The 20,067-nt window shown below is 42.2% G+C and overlaps 1 protein-coding gene across 16 annotated transcripts in view; it reads left to right on the top strand.

The window, feature by feature from the left end:
- The window catches only part of BTC (betacellulin), a 51,818-nt gene that overhangs the window by 16,527 nt on the left and 15,224 nt on the right, over positions 1–20,067 (top strand). For 7 of the 16 annotated variants that reach the window (XM_021101433.1, XM_021101440.1, XM_021101438.1 and 4 more), the window contains 3 exons: positions 9,583–9,681; positions 13,531–13,563; positions 19,458–19,575. In XM_021101433.1, coding sequence (XP_020957092.1) covers positions 9,583–9,681; positions 13,531–13,563; positions 19,458–19,575 — 250 coding nt within the window. Of the gene's footprint in view, positions 1–7,693; positions 7,950–8,636; positions 8,689–9,582; positions 9,682–13,530; positions 13,564–19,457; positions 19,576–20,067 lie in introns of those variants that run through there. The other 9 variants (XM_021101437.1, XM_021101443.1, XM_021101445.1 and 6 more) reach the window with 6 other exon arrangements.

Raw genomic sequence — 20,067 nt, 5'->3', positions numbered from 1 at the left:
CTTTAGACATGTCCTCTTTTTGGATTTAGAAAATACTTTATGTGTAGAGTATGCATACGTGGGATTCTGTTTCTCTTTTTTCAATAAAGATACAATAGGAACATTCACAGGTACTTAGAGCTTTTCCTCTTCATGTTGATATAAATTTAAAAACCTCATTAACCTTTATTTTTCAGAATTAGAAATTAGATTTATAATCCATTTTTCTAGTATCATCTAAGACCTGACTTTATCTGTGAGATTTGTATCACTGAATCACTTAACTAACCAACCGAGTCAGTCACTCCCATCTGACATAAACACCATGCTCAGTCACTGGCAGAACTGGACTGAAAATGTTAAGAATCAGACATGCAGAAGATGACATATTTCTGTGAATTGGTTGAGGTGCATTCATGTCAAATCTCTTTTAAAAAGTACTAGGAAAGAACAGCATGTAAAAGACCAACATACAGCTTTTCCTCACTGAATATATATGTGTGAGTGTACTCTAGTAGAAGTATAATATGTATATGCATGTATATTTGTTTTCCGTAGTTTGTTTTATAAGCATATTTTATGCGCAAGTCCAATCACACCATAAATGTAAAATTTTGTCAATACCCATTTATGAGTGTGAGAACCTGTATTTTACCAGAGTAATTAGAATTCTTTTGTTTTGTTTTTTTGTCTTTTATGGGGCAGCACCCATGGCATCTGGAGGTTCCCAGGTTAGGGGTCCAATAGGAGCTGCAGCCTCCAGCCTACACCAGAGTCACAGCCAACACAGGATCCGAGCCGTGTCTGCGACCTACATCATAGCTCACGGCAATGCCGGATACTTAACCCACTGAGCAAGGCCAGGGATCGAACCCGCAACCTCATGGTTCCTAGTCGGCTTCGTTAACCACTGAGCCGCGACGGGAACTCCTGGAATTCTTTTTTCACTTCTGGTCTGTTATAGGTGCTATATGTTGAGTGCCTAACTTGTGCCAAACATGACTGGGATTGATAATTCATAATTTACTTTTTTCACTTTCTCTAAGCAAATAGCTAAATCATTACCACGCCCCTATGTATTAGGGGCTTCAGTGTAAAGATGAGGACTCTGAAGTTCAATGCTGAGCAACATAATCATATCATAAAGCTGGTAATTAAAAGGTACATTCAGGATTCAAATACAGCCTCGTTTGACTCCAAACCTATCCTTTTTCTATTAATCCATACTGCTTCCCTCTGTATAAATGACATTTCAGAGCTCTGACTATGAACTGCTCTTCTAATGTCTGCTTATATTCATAAACTGATACATTCTTTTTTGATTTACAGTTGGATAGTCTAATTGGAGATGGAGTGTGGTTTGAATCCTAAAATAAAATTTATATGATATCTTAAGAAATTGTTGGATTTCGTAGACACAAGTAGAAGTTTTGATGTCTCAGAAGATACCCTTAGTCATCAGAATATACATGTATGGACATTTTGCGATAATGTTATATTTATTTTAAAAATGCAAAATGTACTTGGCTCTAAAAATGGAAAATGCAGCTCAGAGATGAGGCAGATACAACGTATATGACTGTTAAGGTTGCTCACATTTGATCTTTTTAAGTAGTTGACCCAGCTGGTGCATGACTTACCTCAGCCTTAGCAGTCAGTCACTTTGCAACAGCGGGTCATGCGCCTCGTCAAGCTGTGTCTCTTTGAAAGCTTGCATTGTTCCCAATGACTTCATTCCCCATGCTGGCTGACGGGGGATAATACTTTTAATACATTCTGTAATTTTTAATGTGAGAATCTCAAAGCACATAAAAGTCAATGGAGCTTTGAACCACTAAAGTAGAATGGGGTCTATTTTCCTTTTTGTCTGTAATTTTATGAGTGAAGTTGATATTTAAAAACCAGTCCCAGAAATAGGAACTCAGTTTCCAGCCACTTGGCAAATGCCGCTAGTCTAGCATTGTTTTGTTTATTTCATCTTTATTGCTTGAATGTATCTAAGAACTCTGCAGGTTATGTGCAACAGGAGGCGCGGATGATGGGTTGAATGAAAGAACAAGAAAACAAGACCATGAGATATTTGGATGACAGGTAAAATTTAACATAAAAACATTTAAAAGGGACAAGTGCAAAATCATTTTGTAGGTGAAAACTAAAATGAAAGGAAACAGAACAAAACCAAAAAGAACGGAACAGCCATCAGTACACTGCTTTCCAGTAGTATAAGGGATTTAGGAACTTCATTTTACTCTAAGCAGAATAAAACTGGAATAGCTAAAAAAAGGGCTGATAGACGATGGGGCTGCCTCACCAGAAATATGGTGCCCACAATGGGGGCCTGGGAGCCCTACGCTATTCTGTCTTTGCCAAACCACACTGTGAGACGGCATTTTATTTTAACCTTGTATTTCAGGGAAGTTGTCAAGGCTAATTAGAGGTCTCGATGATGTCAGGTAAAATATGGTTGAAGGGACCAGAATGTTTAGGCTGAGGCAGAGAAGTCTGTTCAGGAAGACTTCATCTCTGGCTTCCAAGATATGATGATTTGTCACGAGGAAGAGAGATTAGACTTATTCTAGGCGATTCCAATGAGCAGGATAAAATTACAGGTAGGCGAAAAGCAATTCAACACAAAGGATCTATAGAGCTTTAGAAATAGGTGCTCAATTTCTTTTTTTTGAATGAGCGAATGACTGTGATTGAAAGAATCGCCGGATGAGTAGCCGTCTCATGGAAATGGGATGCCTTAGGAGAGAGTGAAGTCTGTGCTGAGATTTTAAAGATGGGCTTGATGAACACTCCCAGGGGATGTTTTTAGGAGGAATTGTGAGTTAGCTGGTAGGAGATTTGAATGTCTCGAAGATTTTAATAATTTTGAAATTTAATATAAATTGTGACTCTTTTGAATGAAAAGCATGTTTTCCATGGGGAAGTACCATTATTTTCTTTCATTTTTTCTAAAATACAAGTCACAGGTTCTCTGATCAAGATAATTTTAATAATTGTATGTTCCTTTAAAAATTCTTTAATTATATTAAGTCACTTGATTTTCGTGGGATAGGCAGGGAACCTATAAAATCCTGATTTCTCTTGAGGAAAAGGGTCAGGACAGGATGGTAATTAACTCAAGGTCACATGGTGAATTAATGACTGATAATGGGATCCCCAAGATAATGGTACTTTCCCTAAAAGATTTTTTAAGAAGTCAAAATTTGAGCCTTTGAAGCTATGGAATTGATTTCGTTTAAAGAAATATACTAAAAATGGAAGTTATATTTTGGATAAAAAAATATTTAAAAATTTTGGAGAGAATTGCAACGGTTCTCAACCAGGGTAATTTCTCCCCCAAGGAAACATTCGGCAATGGCTGGAGACAGGTTTTTGTTTGTGACAGCTCAGGGTTGTGTGAAGCAAGGGAGCTGGGATGCTACTGGCATTTCATGGGTAAAAAACAGAGCTACTGTTAGTCATCACACAAGGCACAGCATCCTACAATAAAGAATTATCCAGTCCCAAATTGAATAGGGTGAAAGTTGAGAAGCCAATTAATTAGATGTTTCCCACGCATTTTAACCAGAACTTGAATTTCCTTAAGCAAAGAGGTAAGGTGTATTGCATATAAAATATCTTTAAACTTTTATTTTCCAAAGACTTTCCATTCACTCAAAATAAATGATATTTGTCACTATGATTGCAGGAGAGGCTGTGCTTTTTGGGCTAAACTTTCCAACCTCTTCTGCCTCTGCTGTTAATCCATCCTTTGCTTCTCTCCTGTGCCTTTGCCATCTTCCTGTCCTTTATCTTTCATAATAAAAACAAAACAACCCTCTTTTTTTCTGTACATATTGACTAATTTTACCCCTCCCATTCTCAAGTCAATGGTTTTAGAGAGTAATCTACAAATATGTGCACACCTTTCATGCCATTAGCACTTCTCTAGCAAGATATTGCTAGTGCTTTTTGGTTGTCAAATCCAACACATATGTTTCGGTTCTTTAATTCTCCATCAGTTTTTATACAGTTGAGCAAATTCTTCTAGAAAAACTCCCTTCTTAGTTCTAGGGCTCTTTCTTCTTGGCCCCTCTGTATTGCTAAACAGTTTGCTGGTCATGCTATTTCTTGTCAAGTTTAGACTTTACCTACTGAATTTCTCTTCTAATTCCAGTATAGTTACTATAGGGGTGACACTCAAAACACTTAAGAACTAGCACAGCACAGATAATGATTAATCACAACCAGTTTCCCCACATGGTCTATGTTGGCTAATTACTAATTTTGATTTTTGTCAAATTTTGTGAAATTATTTACATTATTCTTACCATATAAATATTGTCTACTGCTGAAACAAATAATGTACTAAGATTGTTAAATTGTTTACAAAAAATAATTACATTATCTTGCTTAATTTTTGTTTTCTAGAAGTTATTAATTGATGTTTTAAAAAATCTCTTATGGGAGTTCCTGTCATGGCACAGTGGAAATGAATCCAACTAGTATCCATGCGGATGTGGGTTCGATCCCTGACCTTGCTCAGAGGATCTGGTGTTGCCATGAGCTGTGGTGTAGGTTACAGACTCAGCTTGGATCCAGAGTTGCCATGGTTGTGGTGTAGGCCAGCAGCTGTAGCTCCAATTTGACCCCTAGGCTGGCAACTTCCATAATGCTGTGGGTGTGGCCCTAAAAAGACAAAATAAATAAATAATGAAAAAATAAAAAAATCATTTATGGGAGTTCCTGGCATAGCTCAGTGGGTTATGAACCCGACTAGTATCCATGAGGATGTGGGTTCAATCCCTGGCCTCACTCAGTGGGTTAAGGATCTGATGTTGCCATGAGCCATGGTGTATTAGGTTGCAGACATGGCTCAGATCCCATGTTGCTATTGCTGTGGCTGTGGTGTAGACCAACAGCTGCAGCTTAGATCTGACCCCCTAGCCTGGGAACCTCCATATGTTACAGGTACTGCCCTAAAAAGCAAATAAATAAATAAAAAATAATTTATTCCTTATGAAAAACTGACCATACTCCTCACCTTCTCTGTGAGTCTTTGCCGCTAGGAGGAGTCGATTCTCCACCGTCTTTTATTCCCATGCTACCTCTGTTGTTCTTATCACACTGTACCTTATAGATTTGTGTGTCTTCCTTGTCAGACTGTGAGCTCCTTGAGGTTAATGATGATATCTGTTATCTGCGACCCTTCGTGTCTTCCACTAGTGCCAAACATAGCATGTTTAATAAATATCTGGTGAATTATGGATGGGACAGCAGTGTCCTTTCTCTTCAAAGCAGCCTTCACTACTGAGCAGATGGTTTTGTAAGCAATTCTCTGATTTCTAGTGGCTCCATATTGATTACAGACTCAAGAGGCCTCAGTTAAAATGAATGAGAGCAGCAAGCCTGATGGGGTCTGTGCCATTTAAAGGGGTCGCATGCTTCTAGGCTCCAGCCGGTTGTTGTCTTCAAGGTTTCAGATCTGTGTGGCCAGATCTTCTGCTTTGTTAATAGAAGCAGGGAAATCCAGGTTTGTTATGAGTGGTCATCCTTCAACTTTTACAAATGACACAGACCAAGAAAATGGTTCTTTAGGTTCATTTTGGTTCATGGCCACCAACTGCTGACCTGAAGATGGTTTGTTGGGAGTAGGAGAGGGAGGGTGCCCTGTCCCAGAGCTTGAGCTTGGCGTCTGGTTGACCTGAGTGTGTCTCTATCACAAGGGTCCTCCCCAGGGGCTCGCCCCAGTGGAATTCCTTTGCCAGCTCATGCCAGTGATGACACAGAGTGAACCTTAGCAGAAGAGAGCCTGGGCACAGCCTGCCAGAATGTACAGAGGCCCAGGCAGAGAGTCAGTGGAATCAGGACTCCCTCTGTAAGGTGAAAGTAAAGAATTGGGAGTTCCCGCATGACTTAGTGCTAATAAACCTGACTGGTATCCGTGAGAACACAGGTTCTATTCCTGGCCCCCACTCAATAGGTTAAGGATCAGGTGTTGGTGTCACTGTGATGTAGGCTGGCAGCTGCAGCTCTCATTTAATCCCTAGCCCGGGAACTTCCATATGCTGCAGGGGAGGCCCTAAAATAAAAGACAAACAAACAAAAGAATGACGTGTGAAATTTTAAATGATGATGGAAAGGGGTGCAAGAAGACTCAAAGTTGTACACTGTGTGCCAAGCCACGTGGCCCTCTGTGTGCCTTTTCTTACGTTACTTTAATTTAGTTTTTACAATAACCTTGAGAAGGAAATACTGTCATTCCTAGTTTGCAGGTGTTGAATCTCTCCGAGATTTTTTTTTTTAATTTCCATCATTAGATTAGATTAACTCCAGAATTAAGGCCTTCTGACTCTGCCCATGAAGAAAGTCCATGGGTGTTCCCTTCGTGGCTCAGTGGCTAATAAACTTGACTAGTATCCATAAGGATGCAGGTTCGATCCCTGGCCTCACTCAGTGGGTTAAGGATCTGGCGTTGCTGTGAGCTGTGGTGTAGGTTGCAGATGCAGCTAGGGTCTGGTGTCGCTGTGGCTGTGGTGTAGGCTGGCAGCTGTAGCTCTGATTCTACCCCTAGCCTGGGAAATTTCATATGCTGCAAGGGCAGCCCTAAAAAGCCAAAAGAAAAAAAAGTTCATGTATGGAATTTTTTAAATGATTGAAAACTGTTTTATAATAACAAAGAGAAATATTTCCTCTAGAAATACTTCCACTAGAAATTGATATTGAGATCTTCGAACCTGACATTTGTTCTGTTTGTTTGTTTGTAGATTGATCTATACATAGTTGGTCATTCTTTCAGCATTTGTTGAATATCCATTGTGTTCTGTGATACAGACCAGGATTACAAAGCTGAGGAATACACGAGTCCTGTGCTTGAGAGATCTTAAAAGATTGCTTCTGGTTTTTTTATCTTTCTCCCTCATCGGAGTTATAGTTCTCTATCGGAGCTGTAGGTGCCGGCCTACACCACAGCCACAGCAATGCCACAGCAATGCCAACTCTGAGCCGCATCTGCAACCTACACCAGAGCTCATGGCAACCGAGGCCAGGGATCGAACCTGCAACCTCATGGATCCTAGTCAGGTTTGTTAACCACTGAACCACGAGGGGAACTCCTCAGGGATGTTTGTTGAACTGAATTGTCCTGGAGGACACGGGTAGCTTAGGAACCTCCGCCAGCTGTATAAAGGACAGTGCAACCTCGCCAGCTGTATAAAGGACAGTGCAACCAGTGGGCAAGTTACTCCGTTTGTACCTGTCACATAATAATGAGTAATTTAACGGAGCATTGATTATATGTCAGCGCTGTATTAAGTGCTTTGCCTACTTACCTGGATGAATCCTCACAACGATGTCAGAAGAAGAGATAATCATCTCTGTTTTGCCAATGAGGAAACTGAGATGTTATGAACTTGCCCAAGAGGCATTGCTATAAAGTGGCAAAAACAGGTTATGAGGTCTGAACCAGCCAACTCCCAGACCATCTTATCTCTCCTCCTTCCCTTTCCCCTTCCCTCTCCGACTTCTTATTTATTTATTTATTTATTTATTTTGCTTTTTAAGGCTGCACCCGCGGTATATGGAGGTTCCCAGGCGAGGGGTCTAATCGGAGATACAGCTGCCGGCCTACACCGCAGCCAGAGCAGCGCGGGATCCAAGCTGGATCTTGCGACCTACACCGCAGCTCACAGCCACACCGGATCCTTAACCCACTGAGTGAGGCCGGGGATCAAACCTGCAACCTCTTGGTTACTAGTCAGATTCCTTTCCACTGCGCCATGATGGGAACTTCTCCAACATCTTATTTTAGACATTTAAACATGGATATAAAAGTAGAGCGAGAACCACAGGTGGAGCCTTGAAATACCTACTACTTAGCGTCAGCCCTTATCAATATGGGGCTAATTTTGTGTCATCCTTGCCTTTCCCTCACTAGCTCACAGCCCTCTTCCCTCACGGGATGATTTTAGAGCAAATCTCAGGTAAATTAATTTCATCAATAAGTATTTGAATATATATCTCTAATAAATATAGACTCTATTTTTTTAAATGTAAACCACAATATTATTATCATACTTGAAACTATCTATAACAATTCCTTAATTTTATCTAATATCCAGTCCATGTCAGATTTCCGATTACCTCCTAAGTGGTTCGGTTACGTGAGTGTTGGTGTGTTTGAATCAGGACCCATGCAAGGACTGTTGCTGAAACTTGGCCTCTGTCTGCCTTTGCTGAATAGAAACACAGAGACAGAGTTTTGGGCGAAGGAGAAAAAAGATAGCTTTATTGCTTTGGCAGGCAAAGGGGGCCACAGCCGGCTAATGCCTTCAAGATTGTGCCCCCCTTGGGAGATATTAGGAGGCAGTTTTATAGTTTGGGGAGTGGAAAAATAGGTCCATAGATAAGGGTCAGAGGAGAGGCAAGCTTACATTGTCTTTCTTTTTTTTTCCCATTTTTTTTATTACTCAAATGAATCTATCACATCTGTAGTTGTATAATGATCATAACAATCTGATTTCACAGGATTTCCATCCCACAACCCAGGCACATCCCCCCACCCCCCAAACTGTCTCCTCCGGAGACTGTAAGTTTTTCAATGTCTGTGAGTCAGCATCAGTTCTGCAAAGAAGTTCAGTCTGTCCTTTCAAAGCCAGTGTTTAGTGGCCCCAGCACCGGTTCTGATGGTCTTCCTTTCTAAAATGAAGAATGCTTCATCAGGTAGTTAACATCTTCCATTTGTTGGGGGGGGGGGTGTTAGTTCAGCAGAAAGGCTCAAAGATACTGTTTTGTATGTTCCTTGAGGAGGAACCAGGACCCTGCCCCCAAGTTGCACTCTGGTCTCTTGGCTGCTCCTCCCTGGTCTCTGCATCCCCTCCCTTCCCTGATGAACAAATGTTGGAACCTGCCTTTGGAGCTCAGGGAAGGTCATGGAGGCTGAAGCTTCCTCCCTAAAAATAAGAAATGGGGGACACTGAAAGGCTTGTGTGCCCAGGAGCCCTGCAGGGCTCTGCTCGGTGAGGTTCCAGGACTACACTTTGAAGTCTAAGTTTTCCTAACCTCACCACAATGTTCTTCTCTTCCCCTTGCCTTTCTGTGAGGCCTGTCCTTGGAGACAGTTCCCTAGCTGGAGGAACTTGAGATTGTAAAATAATTCCTGTGAATTGAATATCTAGTTTTCCTCTCCCCAGAAGGAAACACACTTAGTAGTTAATATCTGAAAAACCCTGGGTCTGTGTGGAATGGACAAAATACATTGCCATACGGGTTCATGATGGCTCTTTCCTGGAAAGTCATTCATGTATTCATCGGTGGTTGAGAACATCTCTATTCTTCTGCCTGGAGGATAAGCCTCCATCCCAAGCTATGGTCAGCTCTCCTCCTAGGCCCTGGCTGATGTACATAATGCTGGCTTGAAAAGCCTATCCTGAGCCCTGAACTGAAAAAATGATATACGCTGGACTGGGTCCTCCTTCTCCGCTGTTGGAGAATGACTTGGAAATGGGAGCAACGGGCTTGTTAGTTTCATAAGTGGTCATGACTTCAATGGAACCTTTCACATGGAGCACATTTTCCAGTTTTCATGTTTGTTGTGGTTCTGTTTTGAACTTGAAGGTATAGTGATCCTTCACTGCGTTGTGGCACATGGGAATTCAACCAGGAGCCCTGGAAATGACAGCCTTCTCTGTGGAGATGATGAAGAAAACTGCCCAGGTGATGTATAACACGTGCAGTGTTTATATTTTAGCAGCTTCATATTCAGTCTCAGAACGGTGATCTCCCTAAGTTTTAAGTTGTTGATAATATAGTCATTGCAAAACTAGATAGTCTTTTGAGCACATTGATAATGTACCAGATACTGGCTAAGTGCTTTGCATACAGTACTTCTTGTAAGAACGCTATGAGCTGGATAACATTTTTCACTTAATATCAAGGTGAAACTCGAAAGGATACAAAACTTGCCAAAGATCACACAGCTGGTATATGGCGACTCTAGGATTCACCCTCAGGTCTTTTTTTCTATTTTTTCTTTTTAGGGCCACCCCCGTGGCATATGGAGGTTCCCAGGCTAGGGGTCAAATCAGAGCTGCAGCTGCAGGCCTACACAACAGCCACAGCAATACAGGATCTGAACTGCATCTGTGACCTTCACCGTAGCTCACAGCAATGCCAGATCCTTAACCCACTGAGCGAGGCCAGGAATCGAACATGCATTCCCATGGATACTAGTAGGTAGGTTTCGTTACCACTGAGCCACAGCAGAAACTCCCTCTTTCTGATTCTAGAGGTTCCATTCTTTATCATTATACTATTTGGGGCATCTCAGATATGGGCTCCAGCCTCTAGCATGTGATATTTTGGATTATATTCACAGAAAGTTGGCATGTTCTATTCAAATTTTAAAAAAGATTTTATTGTATAAGGGAAGAGGGCAACAATTTTAAAAATACGTTTTACCTTGGAGCTGCCCGAATCAGTGTTCTCAAAGCTGTTAGTCTGAGACAGGGGTCAGCTTTTGTAAAGGTTCAAAGAGTAAGAATTTAGGTTTTGTGAGCCATGAGGTCTTCCTTGCAAGAACTCACCTCTGCCATTGAACTATGAAAGCAGCCATAGACACTACGCAAATGAATGGCTCTAATGTCTTCCAATAAAACTTTATATAACAGGCTGTGGGCCAGATGGCTTTTGAGTCATCGTTTGCTAGCTCTTGGTTTAAGCTTCTGTCTGTCCTTGATAGATCATCCTCTCTGGGTCTTCTACAGGGGTTGTTCTTTTTCTTCTTCTTTTTTTGGGCCATGTCCATGTGGCATGTGGAAGCCTAGGCCAGGGATTGAACCCACGCCACAGCAGTAACCAGAACCACAGCAGGGATGACCATGGATCCTTAACCTGCTGAGCCACCAGGGAACTCCTCTCTCTTATTTTAAAATAAAACACAACACAACACAAGCCAACTCCAAAAGTAGGGCAGAGTGGAGAAGAGCCCTCTGCCTTCTCTGGCCGCTTCTCTGAGCTGGGAGAAAGGTGACTTGGTATAAATGCTCCTTTCCTAGAAGCTTGGGGACATTGTAGCTGAGCCAGGAACATGCTGAGCGAGTCATCCGGATGAGTCATCAGTTCCTGCCCAACCTTCGTCTTTCCTTCCCACTCGAGCAAGTGGTCTGGGGAGTGCCCACAGGCTGTGGGGTCCAGCCCTGTCTTAGGGCTGGCTTGTGGGTCTTGTCACCCATGTAGTGAGAAGGACAAAGCCAACTTTATGTGTCTGCGTGCTTTTCCTCAGTCCAGTTTCCAATGTCTTAAATGATGACAGTTTCATATTTCCTTTGGGAGGTTATTCCGTAATCTGATGATTGACGGTGTTAAAAAATCTGCCTCATCATCTTCTTACACATATTTAAAATGTTTTTTATTGTAGGAATTACACTGAACATAGGATTTCCCCTCTAACGTTTAAGTGTACAATACAATATTCTTAACTGGAGGCATCTGATGTTGCACAGCAGATCTCTAGAAATTATCTTACTGAACTGAAACTTTACAGCCACTGAACAACGACTCCTCATTTCCTCTCCCCCAAGCCCCTGGTAACCACCATTCTACTCGCTGCTTCTGTGCATTTGGCTATTTAGATACCTCCCATAAGTGGAATCCTGTATTATTTGTCCTTCTGTGATTGGCTGATTTCACTTCATCTAATATCCTCCAGGGTTGCTGCAAATATATTGCGGGGATGTTTCTTTTTTAAGACTGAATAATATCCCCTTGTCTTTATATACCACATTTTCTTTATCGAGGCATCTCTTGCTGAATATTTAGGTTGTTTCCACATCTTGGCTCTTGTGAATAATGTTACAATAAATGTGGGGGTGCACACTTTTCTTTGAGAGCCGGATCTCAGTTTTTTTTGGATACATACCCAGATTTAGTGTTGCAGGGTCACATGCTTGTTCTTTATTTAAATTTTTTGAATAAACTCCGTACTGTATCCATAGCAGCTGTAGGTTGCCTTTTTCGTCTGTTTTTTGTTTCTTTTCTGTGCAGCAGATTGTTCCTTTGTTTAAGGTCACAGGTAAGCCCAGTGGCCTGATGTGAATTTGCAAAGACTGGCTCTAGACTGTGTGCTGTTAATTCCCATACTAAGACTCTAGAATCCCATCGGACAATCAGAATGCTGAATATTTGAGGAAAATGCTGCAAAATAGTTGCTTGCAAGTTCAAGTAAGGACGGTAGCTTCTTGAAAGAGGAATTACTGTAAAGCAGGAACAGATTGCTTCTATCGAGTGCCTGTGTGACCTTGAGCAAGTCACTTAAGTTTTCCAAGTCTTAGTTCATAGCTTGTAAAATGAAGAAATGAATTAGATGATCTTTAGAAGTTCTTCCTGTTTCTAGATGACGTGGGGATTTTATTTTCAGATAGCCTCAATCTGCAAGCACTCCACTTTTAGCTTGTCATTTTCTATCTTGAGTGAACCACCAGGACCTATGAGCTACTCACTATGCAGGAGGCCTTTTTGCAGATGCCCAGGATGGGGTAATGAACAGCATGGTCAAGGATGAGGTCAAAGAGGTAATGGGGAGAGGTAGATGCCATTTACTGAGATAAGGAAAGAGCAGATTTGAGGGAGAAAATTCAGTGTTCCCTTTTGGAAATGTTAACTTAAATGCCAGGTAGACATCCAAGTAAATATGTTAGTGAGACAGGTGGCACTGAGGGAAGAGATTTGGGATGGAAAGAAATGTGGGCATTGTTACCATGAAGGTGCTTAAAAGCCGGGAAACACCCAGGAAGGGAGTGGAGAGTGGGAAAGAGACATGAAAGCATGGAGCATCAATGCCTGGCAAAATTTAGAGGTTGGGGAATTGAGGCTGAACCAGCAAGGAGAACAAGCAAAGGAGACATCACAGGCTTTCTTGAAAAACAAAAGAAAATACTTTTTTTTTTCTTGTCCATTCTTCTTTGTCCCCGACCATGAATAATTTTAAATGCACACAAATCCCTCACATTTCAGCATTGGTTCATTTTTCTTCTTTGAAAAGGATGGAAAAAAAAAGGGCAACTCTACATGACAGCCCACTTCTGCAAGCTCAGAATTGGATGACATAGTGCTTCTGGTTAAAGGACATCTGATCAGGCTGGATTGGCCCCTAGGTAACATATCCTCGTCACCCAGGAGGGAAACGAGTACATCTTGAGATCTTAGAGAAACAGACCCATTTATATTTTTATAGGAAATGGCATTGCATGTAAGACAAATGGGAATCCTCAAATATAGTACATTTTCCAATTTTGCATTTTTTTTCAAGGGCATTGTGAATTTATATTCTCCTGTCTCAAGGCAAGAGTTGGCAAGATAAGAAGGAAAATTAACTTAAAAATATATAAATAAAAAGTTTTCTTCTTCCCCTCTTGGCCTAAGAAGTTTGTAAAATGAAGAAACCCCTATTGGCAAGATGCCTAGAATATTCAAACCTCAGGCTCTACTTCAGAGACTAGGAAGAAATTTTCTCCAAACTCTGCTCTGACCACTTAAACTCCATTTTGTCCCCCTCTTTTTTTTTAGGTCAGATACCTGTGTGGAAAGATGAATGTGTAGGTATTTGTTTTTCTTCCTCTCTTTCCTTGTTAACACTTGTGGGACTTCTATCTCAAAAATTTAGTACCCCCTTTTAAAAAACTTTACACGGAGATTTAGCTATGTATCTAACTAAAAGTTTAGAGATACAGGAAGACATAAACATTGTAATGATACCCCCAAAAGCATCACAATAGTAATTCCCTTAGAGTTTATTTCAGAAGAGTTGCTGATATTAATATCATTCACAAAATCATTAAACAGATTTTTTTTTAATGAGCACTATTGGAATAAATAAGGGAAGACTGTATGGAAAATAAACCTAATTATCAATTGTGGAGAGTTGTAATCATTGAGGCATCACAAAGCCTGTTTTGGCTTGAAAATAAGATGAAGGACCCATGCTGTTTAACCAAATCACCCATAGAATTGAGAAAAATTCCATATTCAACTAAGTACTTTGGGTGTCTGATGTATTCTTCACTTTAGTTTAGCCCAAGAGAATCCATCATGTGTTCTATAACTATGCATATGATCCAAGGAAGATGACTACTCCTTGTCTCTGTCCACACCATCAAGCAAAGATGGTCTTACTTCTGATTCCTTTTACTAGCTCTTAGAATCAAATTTTGGCATCACTGACCTATAGTAGCCCCAGCGGTTTCTCATTTACTTTGTTGTAAAATTTTGTCTTTTTTTGGGGGGGGTGTCTTTTAGGGCTCTACCCATGGTACATGGACGTTCCCAGGCTAGGGGTCAAATCAGAGCTTCAGCTGCCGGCCTACACCACAGCCACAGCAATGCCAGATTCCAGACAAGTCTTCGACCTGTACCACAGCTCATGGAAATGCAGGATCCTTAACCCACTGAGCGGGGCCAAGGTTGGAAACTGCGTCCTCATGGATACTAGTTGGATTCGTTACCGCTGAGCCACAGTGGGAACTCTGATTGTAGAATCTTTGGATTAGTATCTTGTGAAGAGTTTATGATACTTCCCATTACCCGTGATGTCCATCCATTTATGAGATGATGTTGTGATCTGATCCACCAGTGCATGTAATTTTCCCCACGCAATGTTGTGGGACAGACTCACTCCCCGAGGAGTGCATCAGTTTTGGGAATGTGGGCTGGGAAAGCGTAAGGTGGGAGGGGAAGAGATCAAGCGAGCCCTGCCACCCCGAGGCATTGTCAAGTCCATGCCTTTCATGTCTTCACAGCCAACCCCACACAGGGGCCTAATCATTCTTTGGTCATAGGATTAACTTTTCCTTTTCGTTCATAAACATCTCTGGAATGGGTGGTTTTTTTGTTCACCCCTGCGCTAAGTCATCAGATCTCACGATAGGCAGAAAACGTTCGATTTCACAGCTGTTCAATTTTCAGATAACGTGACCTTGATGAACATTAGATGAAAGCAACTGGGATTTTAGGTGCATTTTGAAAGGGGGAATGCTGATAAGCCTTCTCATTTCCACGGGAGAGGAAGAGAGGAGCCCATCTGGTTGGGGGGTGGGGGGGGGTGGGGGGGGCGGGGCGACGGAGGTGGGCAGCATGTGTGATTTATTTTTCTTCCAGGTTTTAAAGTTCCATGGAGGAATCACAGGACATTTTCTGCTTGGTGGCATGGAAGGGTTTTTAAATACAAATAATGCTGGGAATATTTAAGGGCAGGCTTATTTGGCAGAGGAGAGAGCTCTGTGAGCCATCAAAACAGGGCCTGGCAGCACTTTCGCTGGTGTGGATTTGTGTTGCTTGGATGAACTGAGAGGCTGATGGAATCACTGTATCCAGCAGCTGCTGGTTAAGGCACTCTTTGGGATCGTGCTCTGCGTGGTGTTTATTAAAAGGCTGGCTATGATTAAAGGGGCATGACGGCCAGAGGAATTAGTAGAGTTCAGGATATAGAGCCAGAGGGCTTCCATGTAAAGTCAGGTGTGCTTTGCAAAAGGAGAAAAGACCTTTCTGGAGCACAGCGGATCCATAAGTAGGTCTTACTGCTTCTCAAATTCATCACTTTGCCCTCCATCCCCTAGCCCTGGGCCTCCACCCTGTATGGCTGCCTTGCTTTGCTCATCCAGCCCACCCAGTGTCTTCCTGCTTTAATCCAGTCTGTATTCTCCTATCTAATACATCAATGAAATGCTCCATAGTTTAGTGTTTACATATGCCATATAACCTTCTTCAGCTCTCTCCTGCCTCGTATTTCAAATGTGAACCCTTCAGCCCACTGACATTTGAGGTCTCTAACTTGCATTCACAGCCATCCTGGGCCACTTCTCAAAAGGTCCATCAAATCTGCCTCCTGCCCCCTGTGTAAGGCTAGAGTATTCCTGACCCTGAGTTTTTTGCATTTGATATTCTCCACAACTCAATTGTTGCCCACTGCCTCCTGAAAAAATTCTACATGTCCCAGAAATTTTTCTTTAATCAGATAAGCTCCCTTAAGGAGTTCCCGCTGAGGTGCCACAGGATGGTGGGCATCTCTGCAGCGCCAGGACGCAGGTTCCATCCCGTGCCGGGCACAGTCAGTCAAAGGATCCAGCGTTGCCACAGCTGCAGCCTAAGTTGCAACTCCTGCTCGGATCTGATCCCTGGCCTGGGAACTTCATATGCTGCAGGTGGCCAAAAACAAAAGATAAGTTCTCTTTGTACTGGGTATGAAGTTTCTCTTAGAATTGCCAAGACTTTCAAGATTCTGGAATCAGTTCATTTACCGAGGACTTTATTGTCTCAGATACTCTGCTAGGAATTAACGTGTCTTTTTTGTTTTTTTTTTGTTTTGTTTTTTTGTTTTGTTTTTTTTTTTTTTTGTCCTTTTGCCTTTTCCAGGGCTGCTCCTGCAGCATATGGAGGTTCCCAGGGTGGGGGTCGAATTGGAGCTGTAGCTGCCAACCTATGCCAGAGCCAGAGCAACTCGGGATCCAAGCCACGTCTGTGGCCTACACCACAGCTCACAGCAATGCTGGATCCTTAACCCACTGAGAAAGGCCAGGGATTGAACCTGCAACCTCATGGTTCCTAGTCAGATTCGTTAACCACTGAGCCACAATGGGAACTCCCTTTTTTTTTTTTTTTTTTTTTAATTTGAGCCTTTCAACAGCCCTTTAAGGTAGTAGATGTTATCATCTTCAATTTTCAGATGACGAAACTGAGGCTCAGACAGCTTAATTAGCTTGCCTGAACCCACAGGGCTAATGAAAGACAGAACTGAAAACGAAACAGTAATTTCCTCCCTCCTAATCCAGAGTTTTTCCCACTGTTTTCAGTGCACCACAACTGTTTACACGGTTACTATGGTTGTTTTTACTGATTGGTGCTTATTATTGACTTTAATTTGTCCTCTTATACCAGTGGAGATTGTTAGATAGAACATATCTTGTTTCTTTGATATTTTCCAGTGCCTACTACTGGACTCTGGAAAGAAGAACTCAACCAATGGAAGCTGACCAATCAATTTATTTGCCAAAATACACAGCTCTTTGCCTTTGAGATATTTTGCAGTTATTTCTGGGAGAAATTTCAGTCAGAGTCCCATTGATTGGCATGCATGGGGGCAGATATCTGGCATATACAAGCAGTACAAGTCACCAACCTAAACCAGGTCAGCCAGTTCCTCGGCAACATTCTGCCACCCTCTGCAACTCTGTGACCTGGCATCACAGGAATTTGCTGTGTACTGATCACCCAGAGTTCTTTGCAATTCCTCTCTGGTGGCCCTGGCCAGTTACATATGTTCCTTTCATAATATTAGTTAAGAAGTATAGTGGTCATTGCTATTAATACAAGGATTACCTAAGGTTCTGGGGGTGCCAGGTGCCATAGCAAACTTAGTGTGAAACGCCCTTCTGAAGTGACCACCGTGATCTCTCTGGGTGCACAGGTTTCTGAGTCCTACACGCTGTTGATCTTACCATGACTATGGAAAGTTCCACCCTGGGCTGGAGCTGGCTAGTTAGCTGTTTTCTCTGGGTGCAGGCACGTGTCTGTTGTGAATTAACAGGTGGAACATCTAGTTAGTATTTCTTTACTGTTTCTCTTGACAATCCTTATTTATTGACACTTTCTACATATAAGTGACGAAGAAGTTACATATTACTTCCTCCCCTCCATGTTGAAAACGTAGGCAATCAAGACTCTAAAATATAAAGGGAGTTCCTATTGTGGCTCAGTGATTAAGGACCCGATGTTGTCTCTGTGAAGATGTGAGTTTGACCTCTGACCTTGCTCAGTGGGTTAAGGATCTGGCCTTGCTGCAAGCTGTGGTAGAGTTCACAGAGACAGCTCAGATCCAATGTTGCCGTGGCTGTGACATAGGTCACAGCTGTAGCTCCAATTCGACCTCTAGCCTAGGAACTTCCACATGCCACAGGTTTGGCTGTAAAAATAATAAATAATAAAAAAAAAGGTACAAGGAAGTCACTATAGGATTGAAATCCTGGCTATGAAGCTTCCAATATTTCCCCCTTCAGGGTAAGAGAAACCCTCCAGGGGTCAGATGAGAGAGAGAATCCCCCATTTCAGACAAGCAGACTTCTAGGTGCCTCAGGCTCAGAATAGGGCACCAGAGCGGAGCAGTCAAAAGCCTGGACTCTGGGTGGGACGCTTGGGTTTGAGTCCCAGTTCTGCCATGTACCTGCTGTGTCATCTGGGGAAGTGACTTAGCCTCTGATTGCTGTGCTTTGCTTATCCATAAATAAGAGTTATAACAGTGCTTCCCTCACAAGGCTATTAGGAATATTCAGTGAGTTAATACAGTCATTTCAGTTGTCCTTCCCTCTGGAGTTCTGCATCCTCGGATTCAACCAATCACTGGATCCCAATCTGGGGATACCGAGGGCCGACTATAAATGCCATATAAAATAAGGGATCTGAGGATTTGGGTATCAGCTGGATACTGAGGGATGACTCTGTATAAATAACCAACACATGGGAACAACCTAAATGTCCATGGACAGATGAATGGATTAAGAAGATGTGGTACAGATACACAATGGAATACTACTCAGCCATAAAAGAATGAAATCATGCCATTTGCAGCAACATGGTTGCAGATAGAGATTCTCATTCTAAGTGAAGTAAGTCAGAAAGAGAAAGACAAATACTGTAGGATATCACTTATATGTGGAATCTAAAACATGGCACAAATGAACCTATCTACAAAACAGAAACAGACTCCCAGACCTAGAGAACAGACTTGTGGTTGCCCAGGGGAAGGAGGAAGGAGTGGAAGGGACTGGGAGTTTGGGGTTAGTAGATACAAACTATTACATTTAGAATGGATAAGCAATGACATCGTGCTGTTTAGCATAAGGAATTATATCCGATGACTTGTGATAGAATATAATGAAAGATAATATGAGAAAAAGAGTATATACACACACATATGTATGTATGACTGGGTCACTTTGCTGTACAGCAAAAACTGACAGAACATTATAAATCAACTATACTTTAATAAAAAAATTAATGTAAAAAATAATGCATATAGACCATCATCTGGCACTCAGTAAGTACTGTGTGCTTAAGGTGGGGGGAAAAAAAGAAAAGGAAAGGAAAAAACCCTTCTCTCTTTTCACTGCCATCAGCCCCATGTCTCTTACAATCTTCATAGAAAGAAGAGCCTTCTTTCTTAACACAACTAAGCTTTCTCCTTTAAACAACACCAGTGTTTCTGAGAGGTAGTTTGGACAGAAATCTTAAATAAAATATGAAACGTTCCCATCACAGTGCCCATCACCTAATCTGTAGAGCTAGTTTCTGGCCACACAAGTGGACATATCCCAGCGTGGAGAAAAGGAGCAATGCAAGATTGGAGTATGTTTTATAGAAAAACTGGTAGCACAGGTGGGAATGATTCTCCCTACAAATGTGCATTGAAGATGAGTTGATTTATTGTATCCTTTCTCATTCTTCAGCTACCACCACACCACCGAAGCGAAGAGGCCACTTCTCTCGGTGCCCCAAGCAATACAAGCATTACTGCATCAAAGGGAGATGTCGCTTCGTGGTGGCCGAGCAGACGCCCTCCTGCGTGTAAGTGGAGCGCACCAGCAATCAGCAAAGGGGTGCAGTCTCCTGCTGGCTTGGGGCTTGACAGGACTGGAAAGTCTGAGCTAAGCCAGCCATCTGCTGGGATGCAGTTCCCCCTGGTCCTGCCCCCCCACCCCCCACCCCTTGTTTAGAGGCCTGGTTCAGCGGCTACTTATGGAGAAACTGACGGCACACTTTCCTGCTGAAATATGAGCGTGGGGAGTCCAGATCCTCTTCCAGGCGCGGCGGTGTCCTCAGCTACTTTGCGTCAGCAGCACTGTTTCTGTCCAGTGTTAAGGATGCTTTTCAGCTCAAATAAACTCCCAGGTGTTTCCAATGGAAACACATTCTCCTGGCATGTGTTAGGAGGTGGTTCATTGTGAATGTCATAGTGAAGGGATGTCTGCCAAATGAAAAGTTACTTTTGCAGGTGTCAATTAAGTGTGTGGAAATCGGTCCTATTTTTAGAGATTCACAAAGCTTATTCAGGACGGC

This window comes from Sus scrofa, chromosome 8 (genome assembly GCF_000003025.6).
Source record: "Sus scrofa isolate TJ Tabasco breed Duroc chromosome 8, Sscrofa11.1, whole genome shotgun sequence".
NCBI classification, from domain to species: domain Eukaryota; kingdom Metazoa; phylum Chordata; class Mammalia; order Artiodactyla; family Suidae; genus Sus; species Sus scrofa.
The sequence above is the reverse complement of the archived record's forward strand: the minus strand, read 5'-3'. Positions and strand labels throughout refer to the sequence as shown.